The 20,059-nt window shown below is 40.5% G+C and overlaps 2 protein-coding genes across 2 annotated transcripts in view; one reads left to right on the forward strand and one right to left on the reverse strand.

Moving 5' to 3' along the window:
- Positions 1-14,810, forward strand: part of LOC133519565 (cadherin-23) — a 57,387-nt gene extending 42,577 nt beyond the window's left edge. Inside the window, exons 13-25 of the mRNA XM_061853573.1 lie at positions 60-234; positions 2,432-2,551; positions 3,005-3,225; positions 4,164-4,290; positions 4,962-5,137; positions 5,708-5,828; positions 7,012-7,178; positions 9,028-9,200; positions 9,666-9,803; positions 10,646-10,706; positions 11,057-11,205; positions 12,261-12,511; positions 13,255-14,810. Coding sequence (XP_061709557.1) covers positions 60-234; positions 2,432-2,551; positions 3,005-3,225; positions 4,164-4,290; positions 4,962-5,137; positions 5,708-5,828; positions 7,012-7,178; positions 9,028-9,200; positions 9,666-9,803; positions 10,646-10,706; positions 11,057-11,205; positions 12,261-12,511; positions 13,255-13,364 — 1,989 coding nt within the window. The 3' untranslated portion in view covers positions 13,365-14,810. The remainder of the gene's footprint in view (positions 1-59; positions 235-2,431; positions 2,552-3,004; positions 3,226-4,163; positions 4,291-4,961; positions 5,138-5,707; positions 5,829-7,011; positions 7,179-9,027; positions 9,201-9,665; positions 9,804-10,645; positions 10,707-11,056; positions 11,206-12,260; positions 12,512-13,254) is intronic.
- A 751-nt stretch (positions 14,811-15,561) lies between these two features.
- Positions 15,562-19,195, reverse strand: LOC133519474 (carboxylesterase 4A-like). Its single transcript, XM_061853479.1, has 3 exons — positions 18,835-19,195; positions 16,903-18,197; positions 15,562-15,739 (listed from the first exon to the last, which is right to left on the reverse strand). Exons 1-3 carry the CDS (start codon positions 18,982-18,984, stop codon positions 15,562-15,564), a joined length of 1,623 nt encoding a protein of 540 aa, XP_061709463.1. The 5' UTR covers positions 18,985-19,195.
- Positions 19,196-20,059: the final 864 nt, after the last annotated feature.

A 20,059-nucleotide genomic window follows, 5' to 3' on the forward strand; every position in this document is an offset into this window, starting at 1 on the left:
AAAAATCCATCTTTTTCTCACCTGGAAAATTGTTCTTGTAATATATTGTATGTTTTCAGCTGGCCCCAAACAAAACGTTAGACCGCGAACGGCAATCCGTGCTCAGACTTGAGATAGAAGCGGTGGACATGCCCGGAGGTGGCGCTGAACGCCTCAAGACTACTGCCACGATACTCATTGACGTTCTGGATGTGGATGATAATGCGCCTTCGTTCGAGAAAGCTGTGTACACTGGTACGTTTCATTGCTTGATTTATACTAGTTTGCTAGATTGTAAGTATTTACTGGCTAGAGCAGGTATCAAATCAAACCGTAGCGAGTGGCGGAAGAAAGGGGAAGCCAGTGCCCAGCAGTGAGACACAAATTAGGCTATCGATAAAAAAAATTGTCAGTAGAGTAGAAGTTCAAAGGTTAGGTTTAAGGTAGGGCACCAAACAAAACTTTAGAAAACGTATACAGTGACAAAATAGTTATTTGTGCAACAAGAGAGAAAAATTGGATTTTCTTTTGAGTGTTGATTTTGAGTCCCGAGTAAGCGAATGATTCTAAGTTAAAATCTTGAGCGTAGCGAGGGACTCAAAAACACAAGATGTAAAATAACTTTGCTCTCGTGTGACACGTATAACTTTTCACCTCAGTAGTGAGAACATATCAAAGGTTGAAAAAATTCTACATCAAGTAAAGTCAACCACATTTATTTACATTCATGAATGAAAGGCATCATCATTATGACCAAAGCTTGTCTCACTCCCTGGAATGACGAAAGTAGGCTTGTTCGAGCTGCTGAGGTGAAAAATATAGTGCGTAATTTACTTTAAACTAAAATTTCATCAGAAGATTAATGCGTATGTATTATATTTCCGTCACGTTACAAAAACACCGTTTTTACATAGACATGAAATCCAACAATTTTTGCATAACAGTACGGGATCTAGTATCATTACATCACAGACTCCGGGCAAATGATTTTACTAAACTGTTAGCAAGGGCAAGGGCAAATAAAACAAGAAGACTGACATCGGCTATACAAAGTCTCCGATATTTAGGTTATTGCCAGATGGCGTCGCTAACGCAGTATATCTCAATTCCAACAAAATATCCATGTTGTTAGTTATTGTTTTCCAATTTGACATGACTTGTGACGTGACTCCACTTTGTAAAAATACATTTTGCATTAAGGGACAATTAGTAGTGATTGAAATAGCTAAGTTTTAATCGTAAAACCATGTATACTCGTTCGATTTGAAGCCGGCCCCGAGCGGCTAATCCTTTGTCTATTGTTAAGTAAAACCGCACGTGCCACTACCAGCAAAAAAAAAAAAAAACCGGCCAAGAGCATGTCGGGCCACGCTCAGTGTAGGGTTCCGTAGTTACTCTTCCGTCACAATAAGCTAAACTAGAGCTTAAAGTATAGTAAATTGTTAACCAAGGGATGAAACGGTACCTTTCACCCGAGTTAAACAAATAAGCAAATTTGCATAATCAGTACCTAATTAAAGTAAGTCTTTTTACTATGAAGGGAAAACTTTTTGCGATAACTCAAAAACAGCTCAACTGATCATGTCCGCTATAGTTTTCATTTAATGTCTTTCTTAAGCTCTACTTCCACGATTTTTTTTCATATTTTTTGGACCTATGGTTCAAAAGTTAGAGGGGGGGGGACACATTTTTTTTTTCTTTCGGAGCGATTATCTCCGAATATATTCACTTTATCAAAAAATGTTTCTTGAAAACCCCTATTAGTTTTGTAAGACCTTTCCAACGATACCCCACACTCTAGGGTTGAAGCGAAAAAAAAAAATTCACCCCCACTTTACGTGTAGGGGAGGTACCCTAAAAAAAATTAAATTTTTAGATTTTATTGTACGACTTTGTCGGTTTTATTGATTTATATATCCATGCCAAATTTCAGCTTTCTAGCACTAACGACCACGGAGCAAAGCCTCGGACAGACAGACAGACAGACAGACAGACAGACAGACAGACAGACGGACATGGCGAAACTATAAGGGTTCCGTTTTATGCCATTTGGCTACGGAACCCTAAAAAGGGTCGTATAATTCTAATTGGCACCTGGACGCGGGCTAGTTCAACGCTCAATAAACCAGTGTAGATGCGCTCTCCGAAAACGCGCCTTTGTTCTTGTTCTTGTACTTGTTCCGTAGCGTTCGACTCCCTGGCACTAACCGAAACCGTAGAGGGATCACACAATAAATCGCAAATTATTTTTCCATTTTGAATCTTATTTCAATTGCCATAGGAGTTGTAAATTAATAACCGGTTAAAGTGATCGGACCATTTTTATGCAGGTAGTAGCACGTGCGGTTTTACTTAATAATAGACAAAGGATTAGTCGCTCGGGGCCAGCTACAAATCTAACGACTATACCACCAAGACAGAAAGTGACCGTATTTTCATTCTGCCTTTACAGCGGTGGTTCCCGAAAACGTGCCTGTTGGAATCAGTGTCATCAACATTACGGCCAGCGATCCAGATGAGGGGCTCGGAGGGGAAGTTAAATACGAACTGCTAGATGAAGGAGAAGCTAATGGTAAGTCACTCGTACAAGTTACTAGTAGAATAATTAGGTATATACTGCCGCAAAACAAAGTGGCGAGTCAGGTCATCATGCCATATCTTTCACTCTTGGTTGGTCTTAATAAGGATAAAGAAGATAGCATTATGATCTCAGTCGCCAGTTAGTTTTGCGGCAAGTATACAAATAATGAGGCATGAGTGAAATAACCAATTTACAATAAGTATATGGATGGATATATGGCGTATCTTCTCTTCAGAAACAATTTGAAATTCATTGCCGTGATGATGAACTCAAGATTTGTCTAAAGCCAGCCATTACAATACAATACAATAAAATATTTGTTATCTGCGGGGTCCTAACATGCATAAACTTTCAAGAAATGTCTATTCCAGTAAATATATATTATGGTGAAATCAGCTTGGACATAAACATTATATTTATAGTTAAATTATCTTTGCATCACAGGTTTATTCACAATCGACGTGAATACCGGCGAGATCAAATCCCGCCGCGACCTGACCGGACGCGGCCGCACGGATCCGTACCGTCTGCTCATCGGAGCCACGGACGGCGGCGGGCACAGCGCCGACACTTCGCTGTCGCTGTACATCGGAGACGTATCTGCCAACGACGGCGTGCCGCACTTTATCCGTCCCGCGCCGGGGGAACAGCTTAGTGTGAGCGAGGTAAGCGATATCATCTCATTCATCCATCCATACGCCTACCAATAGTCAGAGCTAAGTGTGCTATAAGTTGATGTTACTGATCCGGATCCGTAACATCATCATCATCATTGGCCACACAATCTGTTGTAAATCCTTGTTGCGGCGCTTGTGGGTTTATGCGGCTGGGCATCGCCGTTGGTGGCTATAGCAGACTAAGTCCTATAGCAGCGCAACATTTCTTTCCACATCGATCGCACACAAATCGTGAGTCCGCAGGAGGTGGTAGAGCACGACGAAGACTTTTCTGCTTAAGGTTCTCCAGTCAGTCATCGTCGTGCTTTGATATTCCGACTTAAAGCTTATCGTGACGCCATTCCGGTCTCATTTTGGCGCGTTTCTCCCAACCGTCGGTCCGGATGCCAAAACGGAACGTCTCCTACCTAATCGAAAAACCGCAGATCATAGCATCCGAAAGCCGTTGCTGAACGAATCATACCTATACAATAAAATATAATAAACATTTTTTGCAGACTCTGGGTCAATAGCTTGGTTAGTACAACACAACAAAAAAAAAAGTGGCTGTGACATAACCGGACGGACAGACGGACATGACGAATCTATAAGGATTCCGTTTTTTGCCATTTGGCTACGGAACCCTAAAAACAATTTAAATACAATGGTTAATGGTTACAATGATCGTGTTGCTCTTATTCGAGGGTTCCTTATAGTCTTTTGTCAGGATCATCGGTCTACTTTTTTGAAGGTCTTTGGCTACGTGCATTTTATGCTCAGATTACCAATTAAAAACCTGTCTGCTATCAGATTTACTTCTCTAAGATTGTCCTCTAATTTAATCATGTAGGAAAACTCCTGATTGGCTGCATTGCCTCCATGAGTAGATCATGATGTTTTAAGAATAATTTTCTCATTTAAATGGGAATTTTCTTTCTTTTTTGCAGAACGCAACTATAGGCTCACCAGTATTTCAAGCAGTGGCGAGTGACCCTGATGACCCTACGCAACCGTCAGGGCGGTTACTCTACTCTATACAACAGACGAATGCCGACGCTAAGGCTTTTGCGATAGGTGAGTAATTTTCCAGACAGACCGACAGAAGGCTCACTCGTATAACAAGCAGCGAGGTCAAGTCAGTTTGTTGCTCTACTTCATCCATCTGTCAAATGTCGACGCTAAAGCTTTTGCCAACGTGAGTAACTTTCTGTAACGTGAGCAACTATGAGGCTTCCCAGTGTTTCAAAAGCTAAATACCCTAACAACTCTACACAGCCATCAGGGCAGTTGCTATACTCCAACCAACACTCGAATGCTGACGATAAAGCTTTTGTCATAGGTGAGTAACTTTCCAGACAGATCGACAGGAGGTAAAGTGAATGATCCAGATAAATCGAAGCAGCTATCATCAGGACGGATACTCAACTCTATCTAACATATGAATGCCGATGCCAACGCTTTTGAGTTACATCCGGACAGATTAATCAACACCTCGAATTAATAAACTCATTCAACCATTATAGCAAGCAGTAATTCTGGGCGGGGAGACATGACCTAGATAAACTCACACAGCTATCAGGGCAGTTGCTCTACTTCATACATCAGTCAAACGCCGACGCCAAGGCTTTTGCCATTGGTGAGTAACTTTTCAGACGGACCATCATGCAGGCAGGCTACGAGATATAAGCTCGCCGATGTAGCAAAGTGAACCGAAATACGTTATTTAATATACAATTTTGTTTCAGACCCCCAATCCGGCCTAATCACAACGCGCCAGTCTCTAGACCGGGAGCGTAAAGCCTCATATACGCTAGTACTTCTAGTCACGGACCGTGGTTCCCCCCCTCAGCAGACGACTAGGATTGTCACCGTAGATGTCACAGATGTGGATGACCATAAGCCTCATTTCGCAAGAAACTTGGTAGGATTTTTTTATGAAAAACTTGTTCTTGTTTAGGTCATAAGACCAGGCCAACCGCGAACTTAACCTTTTTAACGCCATCTGTCAAACCGAAGAACGTCATGCTCACGCCAATATCTCTGGTATACGTAGCAAATATACACCGTACCGAAACGTTGAGGGTTACTTTAACAACGTACACCATAACACTTGTAAAGGGGCCCACTGATTACCAGTTTGCCGGACGATATCGGCCTGTCAGTTTTTGGCAGAAGCTGATAATCGCGAATAACGGACAGGCCGATATCGTCCGGCAAACTGGTAATCAGTGGTCCCCTTTAGCATTCTTGGCGCTACGGGCACGACTTCTTACGATACCTTTAAGGGTTTTTGGTGTTCAACGGGTTGAATATTATCCTCGCCGAAGCAGTGATCGTTTATCGTACATTTCTGAGCGGGGAAACTTATTTAACTTCAGGAAAGTGGCTGACTGGTCAAAATTTTACAAATTCTACTCTTTATATTGTTTTCATTGAATAATTTTGACACAGATAATTTTGAAATGTTACCAGACTACTTCGTATTTTATAGGACGACCCACCAGTCCTCTTGACCACCAAAGAGGAGATACCAGTCGGTACCATCATTGGAGAGCTTCACGCCATAGATGAAGATATAGGAGACAATGCGGCGATCGACTATGCTATCACTGGTATGATACCTTTCTTCAATCCTCACTAAAATTATCTATGGATCTTCGACCAGATATAAACTTTGTAAGGTGTAGACCTCGCGAAGTCATATGGTTCCGCCATTTATAAATATTTCCAAAAACTAAATCGACAAACGTATGTATTATTTGAATCTGCTAACAAAATTTCACGAGTATCGATTTAGAAATTAATATGACCTGTAGAGGAGAATAGCCGAACCAGTGTTGCCACATACAATTTTGCCGAAGTGGTAGAACAGGGTGCAAAAATAGATAGAAATGGGTGGTTTTAAAATAAAAAACAGGTAGATGTGCCACTCAATAGCAAGTACATTTTTATGATTAAAAATGTGTATAGAAATTTTCAAATTATTTCTGAGTATTTAATATTGTGATGTTAGTAAACGTGTTTATTAAGGAAATCGAAACAAAAATGAGGATTTCCATTGCTTGTAGGTAATGAATCTGCTTGTATAATCTGTTTCTTTGGTAAGTTTTCATTACATCGAATCTAAATTCGGTAGAAATTAAGTAATGTTCCGTCACATGTATTGAGAATTGCTTACAATTGTACCATTTTGAAAAATAGGTAGATTTCAGGCCGAGGGAGGTAGATAGGTAGAACGCAGGCAAAATAGGTAGATCTACCCAAAAGTTGGTAGATGTGACAACACTGAGCAGAACAAATATACAAAAGAATTTTTGACCAAGCTGAAACGGACCATCGCCCTCGCTTGGCTCAGCTGAATAAAACACAGCTATTGCCTATGCCATGATTGTTATGATTATGAATTCCTGGTTACAAAAAAAAAAAAAACAAGCACCACTATATAAACACAAACTTAAAATTATTTAACTAACGTAAAGCCCGTCCTGTGACATGCCTTGTCCAAAAGTCCCCATCACACTCGCAGCGTTGCCACGCTGTATGGCGATGGAGACCTGTTGGACAAGCCAAGACCCAGAACGGGGATCGTTCCCCCTCTCCCTTAGCCGCCGACCCAGTTCCCTGAACACCGACCTTACTGGTCCTGGTGGATTCCTGGTAAATACTGCCTCTGATGTTCCCTAAGGATCCAATAGCCTACCCAAGATAACTTGAACAAAAGCCCAACGCCACTCCTACAAGTAGGGTAGATAATATCGACTTTATTGTAAGATAATAAGGTTGCAATTCTTTCAGCCGGCAACGACCTCGGCCTGCTGAAACTCGAGCGCACTAATGACAGCAAAGCTCTCATAAAGGCAGCTGCGCGCATTGATAGAGAGGCCATTGCAAGGGTACTCATCACTGTCAAGTGCTTCAAATTTGGAACCAAGCCTAAGTTGAATAAGGCTTATAATCGATTGGTAAGTGATATGTTCCATCCCACGGAACACTTACAAATAAAAAACATCGCTCATCTACTCAAAGGTTAACTGGAAGAGATTCCTTAAAGGGATAAGTTTGTCTTTGAACTTACTTGCTGCTGAGGCGCAGCGACCCGAAGTGGATCTTGACCTTCGACACCAAATACCGCCATGCTTCTCCGCCCAAAGCCGTTTCTGTTCAGTCGACGGCGCCAAGTTCGCTAAGGTAAGGTTTCTAAGGCCGGTACTTAGCTTTTCCTAATTTTAACTTACTTTTATTATGTGTTTTTATAGAATAAGGAGTTGAGGAATGACTGCTTCCCATCAGGCGGCTAGTCTGCTCGTTTGCGGCCTATTACATAAAAAAAAAAACAGCTACTAATATTACTAAAGGAAAAGTGGCTAAGCATCGTGGTACCACTGACAGATACACAGACAGACACGTTAAACTTATAACACCCCTCTCTTTTTTGTCGGGGGTTAGAAATTATTTTAGTAAGGGATGGCGCATCGGTACTGGTGAATTCCCAATATGACTTGGAACTCCGGTAGCCGTTGAAGAAGTTTAGTGATCTTACGGTAGATGTAGGCGCCTCCCTAAGAGTGAGGCCACACTGGTGGGTTGCGTTGCGTTTGCGTCGCGACGTCGCAACGCATCAATGTGGCATGGCATAAAAAAATATATGTAAAACGACGCAGCGTTCACGCTGCGTCGCTGCGACGACGCTTGCGACGAAACAACACGCCGCAACGCAACACACCAGTGTGGCCTCACTCTGCGGCGCATATGAGGGATATCGGTGGAAATATGCGAAGCGATGGTCTGGTATCCCGGAGTCGCGAGTTCGAGTCTCGCCCGAGACAGTGAGTTTTTCCACCTTTCCTTTATAGTGTGGAATAAAAAGGGGTGAAATCTCTTATAGTAGAACTGTTGCAAAAGTGTCCAGCTGTCAGCTATAAATAATAGTTCCAAATCTCTCCAGAGTAGCGCTAGAGTAGCTAAGAACCTGGGCGTTATTGACGGAGTGAAGTGCGTTGTCTATGATTAGATTTTTAGGGTTCCGTAGCCAAATGGCAAAAAACGGAACCCTTATAGATTCGTCATGTCCGTCTGTCTGTCCGATTATGTCACAGCCACTTTTTTCCGAAACTATAAGAGCTATACTGTTCAAACTTGGTAAGTAGATGTATTCTATGAACCGCATTAAGATGTTTACACAAAAATAGAAAAAAAACAATAAATTTTAGGGGTGCCCCATACTTAGAACTGAAACTCAAAAATTTTTTTTTCATCAAACCCATACGTGTGTGGTATCTACGGATAGGTCTTCAAAGGTACGGTTAGGTGTCCCCCCCCCCCCCCCTGTAACTTCTAAAATAACAGAATGAAAAATCTAAAAAAAATATATGATATACATTACCATGCAAACTTCCACCGAAAATTGGTTTGAACCAGATCTAGTAAGTAGTTTTTTTAATACGTCATAAATGGTACGGAACCCTTCATGGGCGAGTCCGACTCGCACTTGGCCGCTTTTTTTTTTTCAAGTATTCTAGGTATTGTGGCGCCATCTATTTAAGGGTTTTTGATGACACTTTTTGGAACATGGAGATTTCATTCCTTACCTGTGGTATGGTTTGTTTTGTAGACGTTTCTGCTTATAGTTCGTGACATCCACAATGACGCACAGATTTTTTTTTAATTTTTTTTATACCTACGACGACGACGACGGTGGCAAGTCACCGTAAAAATCTGTACACTCCTTTTTTGAACTATCCTCACTCCATTTGTCAAATCTAACCTTTGATAACATAAAAAAATATATTTGGACAATCAAATCTTTTTCAGGACCCCTCAGAAACGCAAGCCCTAATCAAGATTCTAGACATAGACGACCACCTACCACAGTTTGAGAGCGCCAACATGACAGTAGGAGTCCGTCTAAATGTGCCAATTGACACTGTCATTGCAACTGTCAAGGCCACTGACAAGGATCCCGACGCGTTACCTGTTCAGTACAAGTGAGTAACGTAACAAGAATACAAATATCCTAAGGTTCCGTGTCATGTGTCATATTCTCATCACGCAAAATATGCAGTAGTCATCGAGAGACCAAAAAGAATTAAGAATCTTCTTAATTCTCTTTTGCCCTACTTGACATTTACATTTCAAGAAAACTAGCAGGTACAGTCGCCATCAGATATATTGGAGAGGCTGAGGTGCTTATAAATATCTGAACAAGCACTCTAACGCCTTGAAAATAGAGGCGTGTTCAGATATTTATGAGCACCTTGACCGCTCCGATATATATCATATAATATGGCGACTGTACATGTACACAGACTATTTTATATATTGGTCTTCCACCGTGCGACCTAAATTGGAAACTTGATATTGACATTTCGCATCAAAATCGCAGCCTACAATTCTGTCCGATACAGTTCACACGCTCCCTGTTGATGATATTTGTATTGCAACTATTGCAGATTCGTGAACATGAGCTTCGAGTCTCCGATCCGAGCGCGCTCTTCCAACAACGTATCGGACGTGATTTCACTTAACAACAACACGGGAGAGCTACGGATCATGAAGAACCTTATACATTATGCCGATGGTATATTCCGGTATGTTTCATTTACATTGCAAAATTGTGTCCCTCTAGCGTCTTTTCTGTGTAAATTTTCGCAAAAATTAATTCACTACTTAGTCAATAATGATACTCGTAATGCCTACACCCCATTTCCTGAGAAGGCCTCTGCAACTAAATAATTTTCGGCTCCATATTGGGTTGCATAAAAGTTTAAGTCATATCTTTGATAGGGAACGTGCGCGTTGGAGGGTCTGCCATCTTGTGGCCTGAATCGGAACCATAAACATGTACCTACATTTACACGTCACGTGTTTTCTTGTGCATAGTAGGTTCTGCCATCTTGTGGGCTACATCGGAACAATAAACATCACATTTACGCCTCGCGCCAAAAATCTGACAGCTCCTGTGCTGCCTCCTACAGTTCATGCACGCTCCCTATACGCATAACAACTTGTGTCATAATGATCATACATACAAATGAAAAGTCATATTATATTGTGTCATACATATTTAGCCATAATATTTGATGACATACATACATAGCAGTTGTCATATTTTTTTGTGCATACCTGACGAACCTTACCTATACGCATAAAATGCGAATAAATTAATGACTATAAAAATTATGACATAACTCATTTATTTTATGACAAAAACCCAGTTATGCTAAGAAATAATTCAGAGTAAAAAAAATTGTGTTTACAATTTTATGCATAAAGTGTTATGACAATTAAAAATATGACAAAAGTTGTTATGCGACTAGAAAGTCCCATAATTTTCTCAGCAACATTCTTCTATAATGTTATAATACTTATAATTATCATTACATTTTTTGTTTCCTTTAGTTGATAATTATCATAAGACCATATTTTTCAGATTAACTGTCCGAGCTAACAATTCTGGAGATCCTGAAAGATATAGTGACATCTTAGTTGAGGTAATAAGTGATAGACAGTGATAGTAGATTTTGCTCTGTGAAGTTTCGATCACAAACATGGCAGAGTCGCCATGTAAGGTTCAGTGGTATGAGGAATGTGACAAGCAGATATCGATTAAAATTATACTGGACTATAATTCAAATATTGGTAATTTTTATTAATAATAACATGTATAAAGGTACATTTTATTTACTGACTACGTCTATGTGGATTGATTATAACTGTGTTATTACTTAATAATTGCACGGCTTGTGCTAACGGATACAGAGCCAACAGATTAATGTAAAATTTAAGTTAAAGGCGCAGTTTGTGAGAGGTTTACCACGTTGTAATGCTGAGGGGTGTACAGGTGGTGGTGGTCCGCGAGCGCGACCTGCTGCGGCTGGTGGTGGGCGCGCGGCGGGTGGCGGCGCTGCGCGCGCGCGTGGCCGCCGCCGTGGCGCCCCGCGGCCTGCGCCTGCAGCTGCACGAGGCCGCCGCCTTCCACGACACTCCGGGGTAATCTACTAATAAGTCTGCTAATGCCCTATTGATAACTACAAACTCCCGGTCCAGGGAAAACTGAACCTCGCATTACCTCCTCGAATAACTCGCGAAGCGGCGCGGCGCGGCGGCCCATGGCATTCGCGTTCGCAACGAGATCGCCCACGTAGGACACTCCATAGGTATCGAAGGATTGATTCACCCGCGCCGCTTCGCGTTCGCGAGTTATTCGCTCACGTAAGCCACTGCGTTAGGCCCACCGTAGAAGAAAACTTGACAATTGAATTTGAAATCTATAATGTGAGTAGTATACGTAGTTGAATTTATTTTATTTGAAAACCGAACTATACAAAAGAAATACAAGTAGGATTTCCACATTGCCTGATATCGAAGGGGCCTTTTTTCGAGCTATAATACCAAAGAGAATTTGAAATAGAGGTGGATTGTCAAAGAAAACACTGTAGCAATAGTAAATTTACTGCCATCTTTCGACACATGATTAAACCTTTTAGAACGCCATCTATCTAATAGATCAAAGGCCAAAGTATGGCAGCATCGTTTCGAGCGATGGCGCCATAACATTTAGGTTGTGCCCGGCAAGATGGCGCCACTTCTTGATATTTAACAAATTTAACACATATCAGTGAAAGAATAAGGTTCAAATCAGTCAAATGGCGTTCTAAAAAGTTTAATCATTTGTCGAAAGATGACAGTAAATTTATGTGGCTACAAAGTTTTCTATGACAATACACCTCTATTTCAAATTGTCTTTGATAATACTTCTACGAAAATGTACCCTTATTTCTAGTTATTCCACGCGAGTAGATTAGAATAGAATATAATAGATTTTATTTGTATTAATTGTACATCGTCATATTACCTAAAACTACTTTTTTTACGTAACAGTGAGCAAAACAATAATAAATTGGTATAATAAATTATAGATATAAAGTATACTGTAAACAAATCATCTGATGATTATATATCATCATGAGACTTATTGAGTAGTTGAGTAGCCCAATGAGTCTCATGATTATACTTATAATTAATAAATCTATTTTTTATTTCAGACCCTGCTTCCAATTCCGAAAAACAGACACCGGCGAAGCCCTAACCCCGAAAGCGATGAAAGCCGTCATCCGCTCCCTCGGAACCGAATTCCAACAAATCTTACAAACGTATGACGTCCACAACATTACTAGTTGTGGCGTGTCTAGAGCCACGCACACACCGGCACAACATGCGTTGCTGGCTTTGGCTGGAGTGCTGCCTATAGCTGCCTTGATTGCTGCATTGGTGTTATGCTGTATGCATTCTAATGGTAAGTATTTCTTTGGCACTGGTTTAGGTCGTACGGTCGCGGAAATTGATTCTTTAGCAACTTGCGGTTCAAGTAAGTAAGGTTGCCAGAGCTCAACGAGGGTGGGAGGGGGTTAGGGTCGGCAACGCGCATGTAACTCCTCTGGAGTTGCAGGCGTACATAGGCTACGGATACTGCTTACCATCAGGCAGGCCGTATGCTTGTTTGCCACCGATGTAGTATAAAAAAAAAAGTAAATTTGGCTGTACATATTCATATTCATATTCATATACTTATGGTAAGAGCTGTCCATTGTAACGTGACACGTTAACTGCTAAAGAATCAATTTCCTCGACTGTACAAGCGGTTGACTTCCACGACATTACCAACTACTTATGGTGTCTCCAGGACTGCTCATTGTCCGGTATTTGGATGAATTATGTTTGACATAAAACTCTTAGTTAAACTATTGTATTTACCCGTGTGCGTAAATGCATTTGTTCATCAGTCTCTCATAATAGCGAGACTTACTTATAATTCAATGGTGGGGCAAGACCAATATTTTATGAGGGCAAGGTACATTTAGCGAGGCCCTCTGGTGGCGCGAGAAATAACGAACATTTTTACTTTTGTGTCCGAGATATTGGTACTTATTTGAGGCGCGAGGCCGCTCGGCTCGCAAAGCTGTTAGGCGGTAGCCCACGTCGCGAAGGCCTAACGTCGCCGCTATACTTATATCTTGAGAGCATGTATTTTGTTTGCAGCCAAACAGCGAGCGCGTTCAGCACTACTGCTGTCCCGCGAACCACCGGCCACCAGTAACATATCCACGCCGCCGACGTTGCTGTACGCTGAACCGCTCTACAGAACCTAAACTGTCTGGACCCTTATGGTTTATCTGACCTGCTAGCATGAGTTGCATTCTCGCGAGCGACTCCATACATCTGGGCTATAACCGCGAAAATCGAAGTTCGTCAGTTGCTTTTTCTCTGCCACTCTAATTACGTCTTTATGAGAGTAAAAGAGAAAGATCCCCGCAATTCGCGAATTTCGGTTTTCGCGGTAGGCCTCCTGGCGCGACTTCAAGTATGGACTCGCGCGCGAGAACGCAAGTCATGCTAGCTGGTCTGGTATAAATTAATGTGAGATTTCAATGCCGTCCCTATAACTAAAGTAAGCACGGAGAATTTCGTACATTGACAGGTCTTTTTGAAATTCTTCGTTCTTAGCGTACTTACTATACTTGCCATCAGAAACGTTCGTTCGCTCATATCAGTTGAGTGGATTAACATTTTATTGTCACGCATTCCGAAAATTTCTTTTGACATGTCACTGCTTAAACCTTTTCTGTGCCTTAAACTTATTTAATTTGTAACTGTGTTCGCAGTTATTTTTCTGCCGACAGGACAATAACAAGAAATAGTTGATCCACCGTAATACCTAGGTAATCGGCCTAAACAGCGGAGTATAACCAGTAAACTTACTAGGAAATTTTCTTAAAATAAATGTCCTATAGTTATGCCGAAACTGCGCTTAAGATTAGATTGATAGACACTCAAAATATTGTTTGTGAAAACATTGCAACGGTACACAAATACATAGGTATTAAATTTTACACGTGCAAATATCGTAGATAGGAATATTTAGTTGGTTGAAATAAACGTTGTTTTTAAGCTTGTGAGTTAGCTACAATACAATTTCAAGTCACAGGTCGCTTACATTTATAACTAATTACCTATTAAAACATTTGTATTCTGTGAGTTCCCGATAATCTGGCATACAAAAAGGTTATTGTACCTATATGGTAAAAAAAAACACTTTCAATTAAAATTATATTTCTAGAGCATCAACTTTAAAGTGGCTGATAGACGGGCGAGTAAGTTCGCGAACTTATGGCTCGATGACTTTTTTCGCTTGTAAAGTACGCGTACTTAGGCTGACACACGAGCGAAAAAGGTCGTTGAGCTGTAAGTTCGCGAACTTACTCGCACGTCTATCCGGGACTTAAGAGTGAAGAAGAACTTGTGCGGATTTTAGGCTGTCATTTTTCGTACTCATATAACGCCTATTAAACGAGAAAGCCAAGAGGTATTTTATCCATTCAGGTAGACTCTTTTACAAATTGTAAATATTATTTAAGAAATTTTATATAAGTTCCATCATGTACAAACTTGTGTCATGAAACTTAGGATAAGTGTGATAGTAAATCATAAATAATATATTATCTAAGTCACAAATTATTACATTTTTTCTATGATTTTAAAGGTACATAAATATTTAATAACCTGTATATAGAAAATAAATTATTTGTGTTTTTAAATGTAGTTTTATTTTCAAAAACGTACATACTTACTTCATTATGTTTAAAACTTTTAGAACGCCATTCGACTTCCTTATTCTTTCACTGATGTGTGTTGAATTTGTTAAATATCAAAAATTGGCGCCATCTTACCGGGCATGGGCTAAAGCTTGTGGCGCCATCGCTCGAAACGATGCCGCCCTACCTTTGGTCTTTGATCTACTAGATGTCGCCACTTTTTAATATTTAACAAATTTAATACATATCAGTGACAAAAAAATGATCAAAGTAAAATGGCGTTCTAAAATTTTTTATCATGTGTCGAAAGATGGCAGTAAATTTACTGTGGCTACAAAGTTTTCTTTGACAATCCACCTGTATTTCAAATTATCTGCTAATATTAAAGAGGAAGACAGACGACCAGTAATAAAATACCCAATAACGGGCATTGGTCACTGACTCTAGGTACACATTGTCACTGCTGGCAGAAGACCACAGAATAGTACATTACGATACAAGTGCGAAAAAGAGGAAATTAGGAACGAGTGGCGATAAATTAAAACACGACCGAAGGGAGTGTTTTAAATCGACACGAGTTGCGAATTACCTATTCGCACATGTATCGTACAACGTTTTACAGTACATATGACCCTTGAAATTTTCAACATAGTTACATAATGTGCTAATTTACGCACTAGTGCGAAAAAGTAGCACCATATGTACTGTAAAAATTTGTTGACAACACATAGAGCACAGATTATTATAATATTACTTAGTTATTTTTTATACAAGGCAGGCCAGCCTCACAATACAGGGAGTCCCAGAATTCCACTCTCTGTTTCTCAGCGAAGCTTCCCGCTGTCGATTGTACGTTGATGTCTAGGAATTCCTTGTTCTTCGTCGTGTATACCGGCCATCTTGGTCCAGAGCTGTTGTCTGGAGTTGGGTTGCTGCAAAATACAAACGTAGAGCTAGAGTCGACAAAAAACGATTCAATATTCACTAAAAAACTTAATATTTACTTCTAGACCAAGCAGGTTATTCTGTTGATGATTTTATTAAAGAAATTATTTGAATTATTATTTAAGGATACGTAAACCTTGACGGCTTGATCTTGATCGGCCATAGACATAGTACGCGCTCCACACACCGCTGCTTAAAACACATTTACGTGTCGTAATTTCGCATGAGGCACGCCCAGCACACCACAACATAATTATAATAGGGTTGTTTCCAATTTTTTGAAAAGCTTGTATTACGTTCTATATTAACTAAAAGTTGCCCTAAAATTCAACTTTTATACTAAAAACGGCTTTAAATATGTTAAATTAACAAAATATATTTTGACAGATGCTTTCGCGCCCAAAACGTTCTTTGAAAATTGTGTGACGTCACAGTTTACGGTTTGACACATAACTACATACTCACGTAGAAGATACGGACTGTCAACTGACATTTATCGTTTGTTGTTTATCGCCTAACTGTCAACAGTGTCAATCCGAGAGTTGTGACGTCATCAGAATCTTCAAAGACGTTTCGAGTTTGGTCACGTGACGTGTGCCACCAGATATTTATTTTAAATTCAATATTTACAAAAATATGGTCATTACAGGTCCCCTAACAGTAGTTTAACATGTTCTTATAGTCCAAAAGATTTTATTGGGATACAATTCTGCCCTAAGATTTGTAGATGGAAACAACCCCATTATGATCAGGCGTATTTTGAGAGGCGGAGTGGAGAGCATGTCATGACCCGTCACGTTTACGCGCGCTACTGCGATTCCGCACTGTTACTCGTACGTAGCGTACCTACTTGGAGCGGCGCGGTGTGGAGAGCATGCGATGAAATCGTGACGCTTAAGCCGCTTTTAACCCCCTTAGGGGATGAATTTTCAGAAAACGCAGAAATTCGCTTTCTTTTATTTTAATTGTTTAATTTTAATACCTTTGTACGTAGTTTCAAATTCCTAGCTTAAAATAAAACTTGAAACCCATCCAACTTTTCATTCAAATTTTAACCATCTTCTTGTGGTATGAGAAAATGACTATGCCCAGGTGGGACGTATTTTGGTAATGGAAGTAGTTTTAGAATTCTTAATTAGAGGACACTAACCTGGTTTTAGCAAAATCCGTCCATAATTTTGTCACCTTCGATACGTAATCCTTCAATTTATCTTGCGATTCGTAAGCATCTTTGGTAAAATTACTAGAAAACATATAAAATACGTCGTCGCCATGGCAGGCTCCTTTCAAATCCAAACCCATGCTAGCTAATTTCTTTACAAAATTAAGGTCACTCTCGAAACTGAACCTGTACATATAAATGGGACTGTTGTGTTTAGAATACAAATCGGTAAATCTATGCATGTCATACACTAAATGCTCGTCAGATAACATAGAGACAATCACCTCATAATCATTTCTTGTGTACTCTCTGTCACCGATATAAAAATTTCTAATCCTTTTACCCATATCATTCATTTCTTCTTGGGTTAGTTTTTCAGCTATCTCTCTAGGCACGTCGTAGGATGGGTTGTTATTGTAAATGTATAACTTTCCTAATCTATCTTGAATTATAATAATGCCTTCAGCGGAGTTATAACCTAACATCAATGGAACTTTACGAATTTCTTTTGACTGAAGAATATCCAAAGGATTTTTGCTTAGAAACGCTTCGACATTATCAAATTTCTTTTCGACAACTGGCAAAAATCGCTCAGGGAGTCCTCTATACTGCTCGTCGTCCGTACTTGTAGCAGAAGTCAAGTTAGTTAGGTTGGCTGCTGGTAGAGATCTTAAAAACTCAAGCAGGTCAGTGGTATTTTTCGTGTCTCTTCCTAAAAGTTTTCCAACTCTAAACGCTCTGCTCTTGCTGTCTTCACCTATCGCCGAATCATGGATACTAGTACAACTTTGCGCGATAACTCTATGGAACAGTCCTCTGGTCATCGGCGACAAAATATGATGACTTACAGAGCAAGCCCCCGAACTCTCACCAAAAATCGTAATATTATCCGGATCTCCACCAAACTTTGCAATATTCTCCTTTATCCATTTCAACGCAGCAACTTGATCCTTCATTCCCGCATTGCCGGGAACGTCAGGGGTATCCACACTTAAGAATCCAAGCACATCCAAGCGGTAATTCAACGTGACCAGGACAACATCCTGTTGAACGATAAACTTTGGTCCGTACAGGTCATCGTTTCCAGATCCAGTTAAGTAGGTTCCTCCGTGTATGAAGACCATGACAGGTGTGCGACCATGGCGGGGTTTGGTGAAGACGTTGAGGAACAAGCAGTCTTCGCTGCCTTTGAAGAGTTTGAAGACGGAGTCATATTGCGCGCAGATGGAACCATACTCCGTCGCTTGGCGTATGCCTTCCCAGGATTGAGGTGGCAGGGGAGCCTGGATAAATAACAAAAATAAATACAGTTGAGTTGTACAGGAACTCAATAATTATAGGTGGTTGACGTATCTCTCTACGACTTATTTAAGGTCTATATTACATTGAACTTCAACATGTTGATTAAGGATTATTTCTTACATTGACACTTTTCCAAAAAACTTTCTTCCGGGACATATTTTGTGCTAAAAAGCGAGGTTGCATCAGGGGCAGGGCAGGTTAGGTTAGGCTAGTGTGCGTAAAGCACCATACCCAAAGCTATCATACTACATTAGTTTCAAAACGGAATTAATTACGAGTAGTTTTTCTTAAGAAGGTAAACAAAGAGAGTGTATAAGGGAGAAGTAGAAGAAGGAGCTGTAAGGGGTAGACCTCGGCGTACTTTCTCTGGTCAAATCGGGGAAATCCTGAAGAAAGGCCAGGTCAAGAGCACCCTGAACCGACGAGCGTGTATGAGGAATGATATGAAAGTGAAGGAAGCGAAAGATCGTAGCAAGTGAAAATCCGTGGTCTCTGCCTACCCCTCCGGAAAATAGGCGTGATTATATGTATGTATGTAGTTTTTTTTGACCGAATCACACCCTTGCTTTTAAAACGAATCGATAGGGATAGACACTACGTTGTATAAATAATGCAAACCTTGAACCTCAGTTGTCCCACCGGTGCCTGGGCATACGGGATGCCCTTGAAACTGTAATATGTTGATCCATCATACAACGTCTCTGTAGCACCCTGTAGCTTCCCTTGTTTCACTGTCACTATCAGCTCATTCTGTAAATAAATATACATAATGATTAGTTTTTTAACCTCTTGAACGCCAGACAGCGAAGGAATTTGCCGTGCCCCGGACGCAGGCGATCACGATTATTTAAACGAAATTGAACTTTACGGAGTCGCGCGTTAGTCCCTATTGCATTGGCGAAACTGTCAGCTGTAGCCGTCGTTGGCGTCCTTGGCAAGTATTTCAGATGTCGGCCATAGCCGACGGTGGCGGTCAAAAGGTTAAAGTTTCCGTACCTCAAAAGGAAAAAATGAAATCCATATAGGATCACTTCATTGTCCGTCCGTCTGTTTGTCTCTGAAGACCTTCGAGCAACACCGGCTTCCGACACGTCGAAAGGGAGGAGCCTAAGCGTTATCTTACCGAACAAAACATTCTGCCATTTTTTGCGGGGGGAAACGTGCACACAGTCGCACTTCTCACACACTACATACAAAATCAAACCTGTAATGACGACATAAATACATAAAAATGACACACGTCAAAGACAAATCTTGCACACCTCGAACTCTTTGTGTACGGAGGAGTTACAACATGCACCACCATAGGTACAGTTGTACCTATGCTTCGGCAGAGGGGAAGTAGTATAAATGCCGTCTCCCTTCCCGGTGTTGCTCGAAGACCCTTTATCTCGGGAACGCGTGGAGGTATCGAGTTAAAATTAAAACCATATACTCAGGTATACAGTCCCTTGAAGTTGTGAAAAAAAATCAAACTTCTTAAGTTGACGTAAATGTGTCATATGTAAAGGGTACTTTGGTTGTAACTACTAGGATTTTTTCTCAGTATAGAGGCACTCGGTAATCCGACACCTGAATTTTCTCCCCTATTGGAACTGGAACCCTTATTGGAACTGCCGGATTATTGGTTTTGCATGGGAAACAAAAGCTTTATATCAAAAATGAATTCGATATCATCGAGCAATGCTAGCGGGTCATTATTTGATTTGGTGTAAATTGACTACATTTCATTTTTATAAAACCTGAAATTTTAAATGTGATTTCGAAGATTTTTTGTTTCCTGAACACTGCAATATATTGATATAAATTTAATATCGCTTATTACACGAAATACAAAAGAATA

Source organism: Cydia pomonella, chromosome 7 (assembly GCF_033807575.1).
Source record: "Cydia pomonella isolate Wapato2018A chromosome 7, ilCydPomo1, whole genome shotgun sequence".
NCBI lineage: Eukaryota > Metazoa > Arthropoda > Insecta > Lepidoptera > Tortricidae > Cydia > Cydia pomonella.

What these genes read in the sequence shown, in the direction of transcription:
- LOC133519474 (XM_061853479.1), bottom strand. Translation starts at nt 18,984, where the DNA reads ATGTATATTTATTTACAGAATGAGCTGATAGTGACAGTGAAACAAGGG. An exon ending in TGGGACAACTGAGGTTCAAG is followed by an intron (nt 18,198 to 18,834) that starts GTTTGCATTATT and finishes TTATTTATCCAG; the next exon opens with GCTCCCCTGCCACCTCAATC. An exon ending in ACGGATTTTGCTAAAACCAG is followed by an intron (nt 15,740 to 16,902) that starts GTTAGTGTCCTC and finishes TGTATTTTGCAG; the next exon opens with CAACCCAACTCCAGACAACA.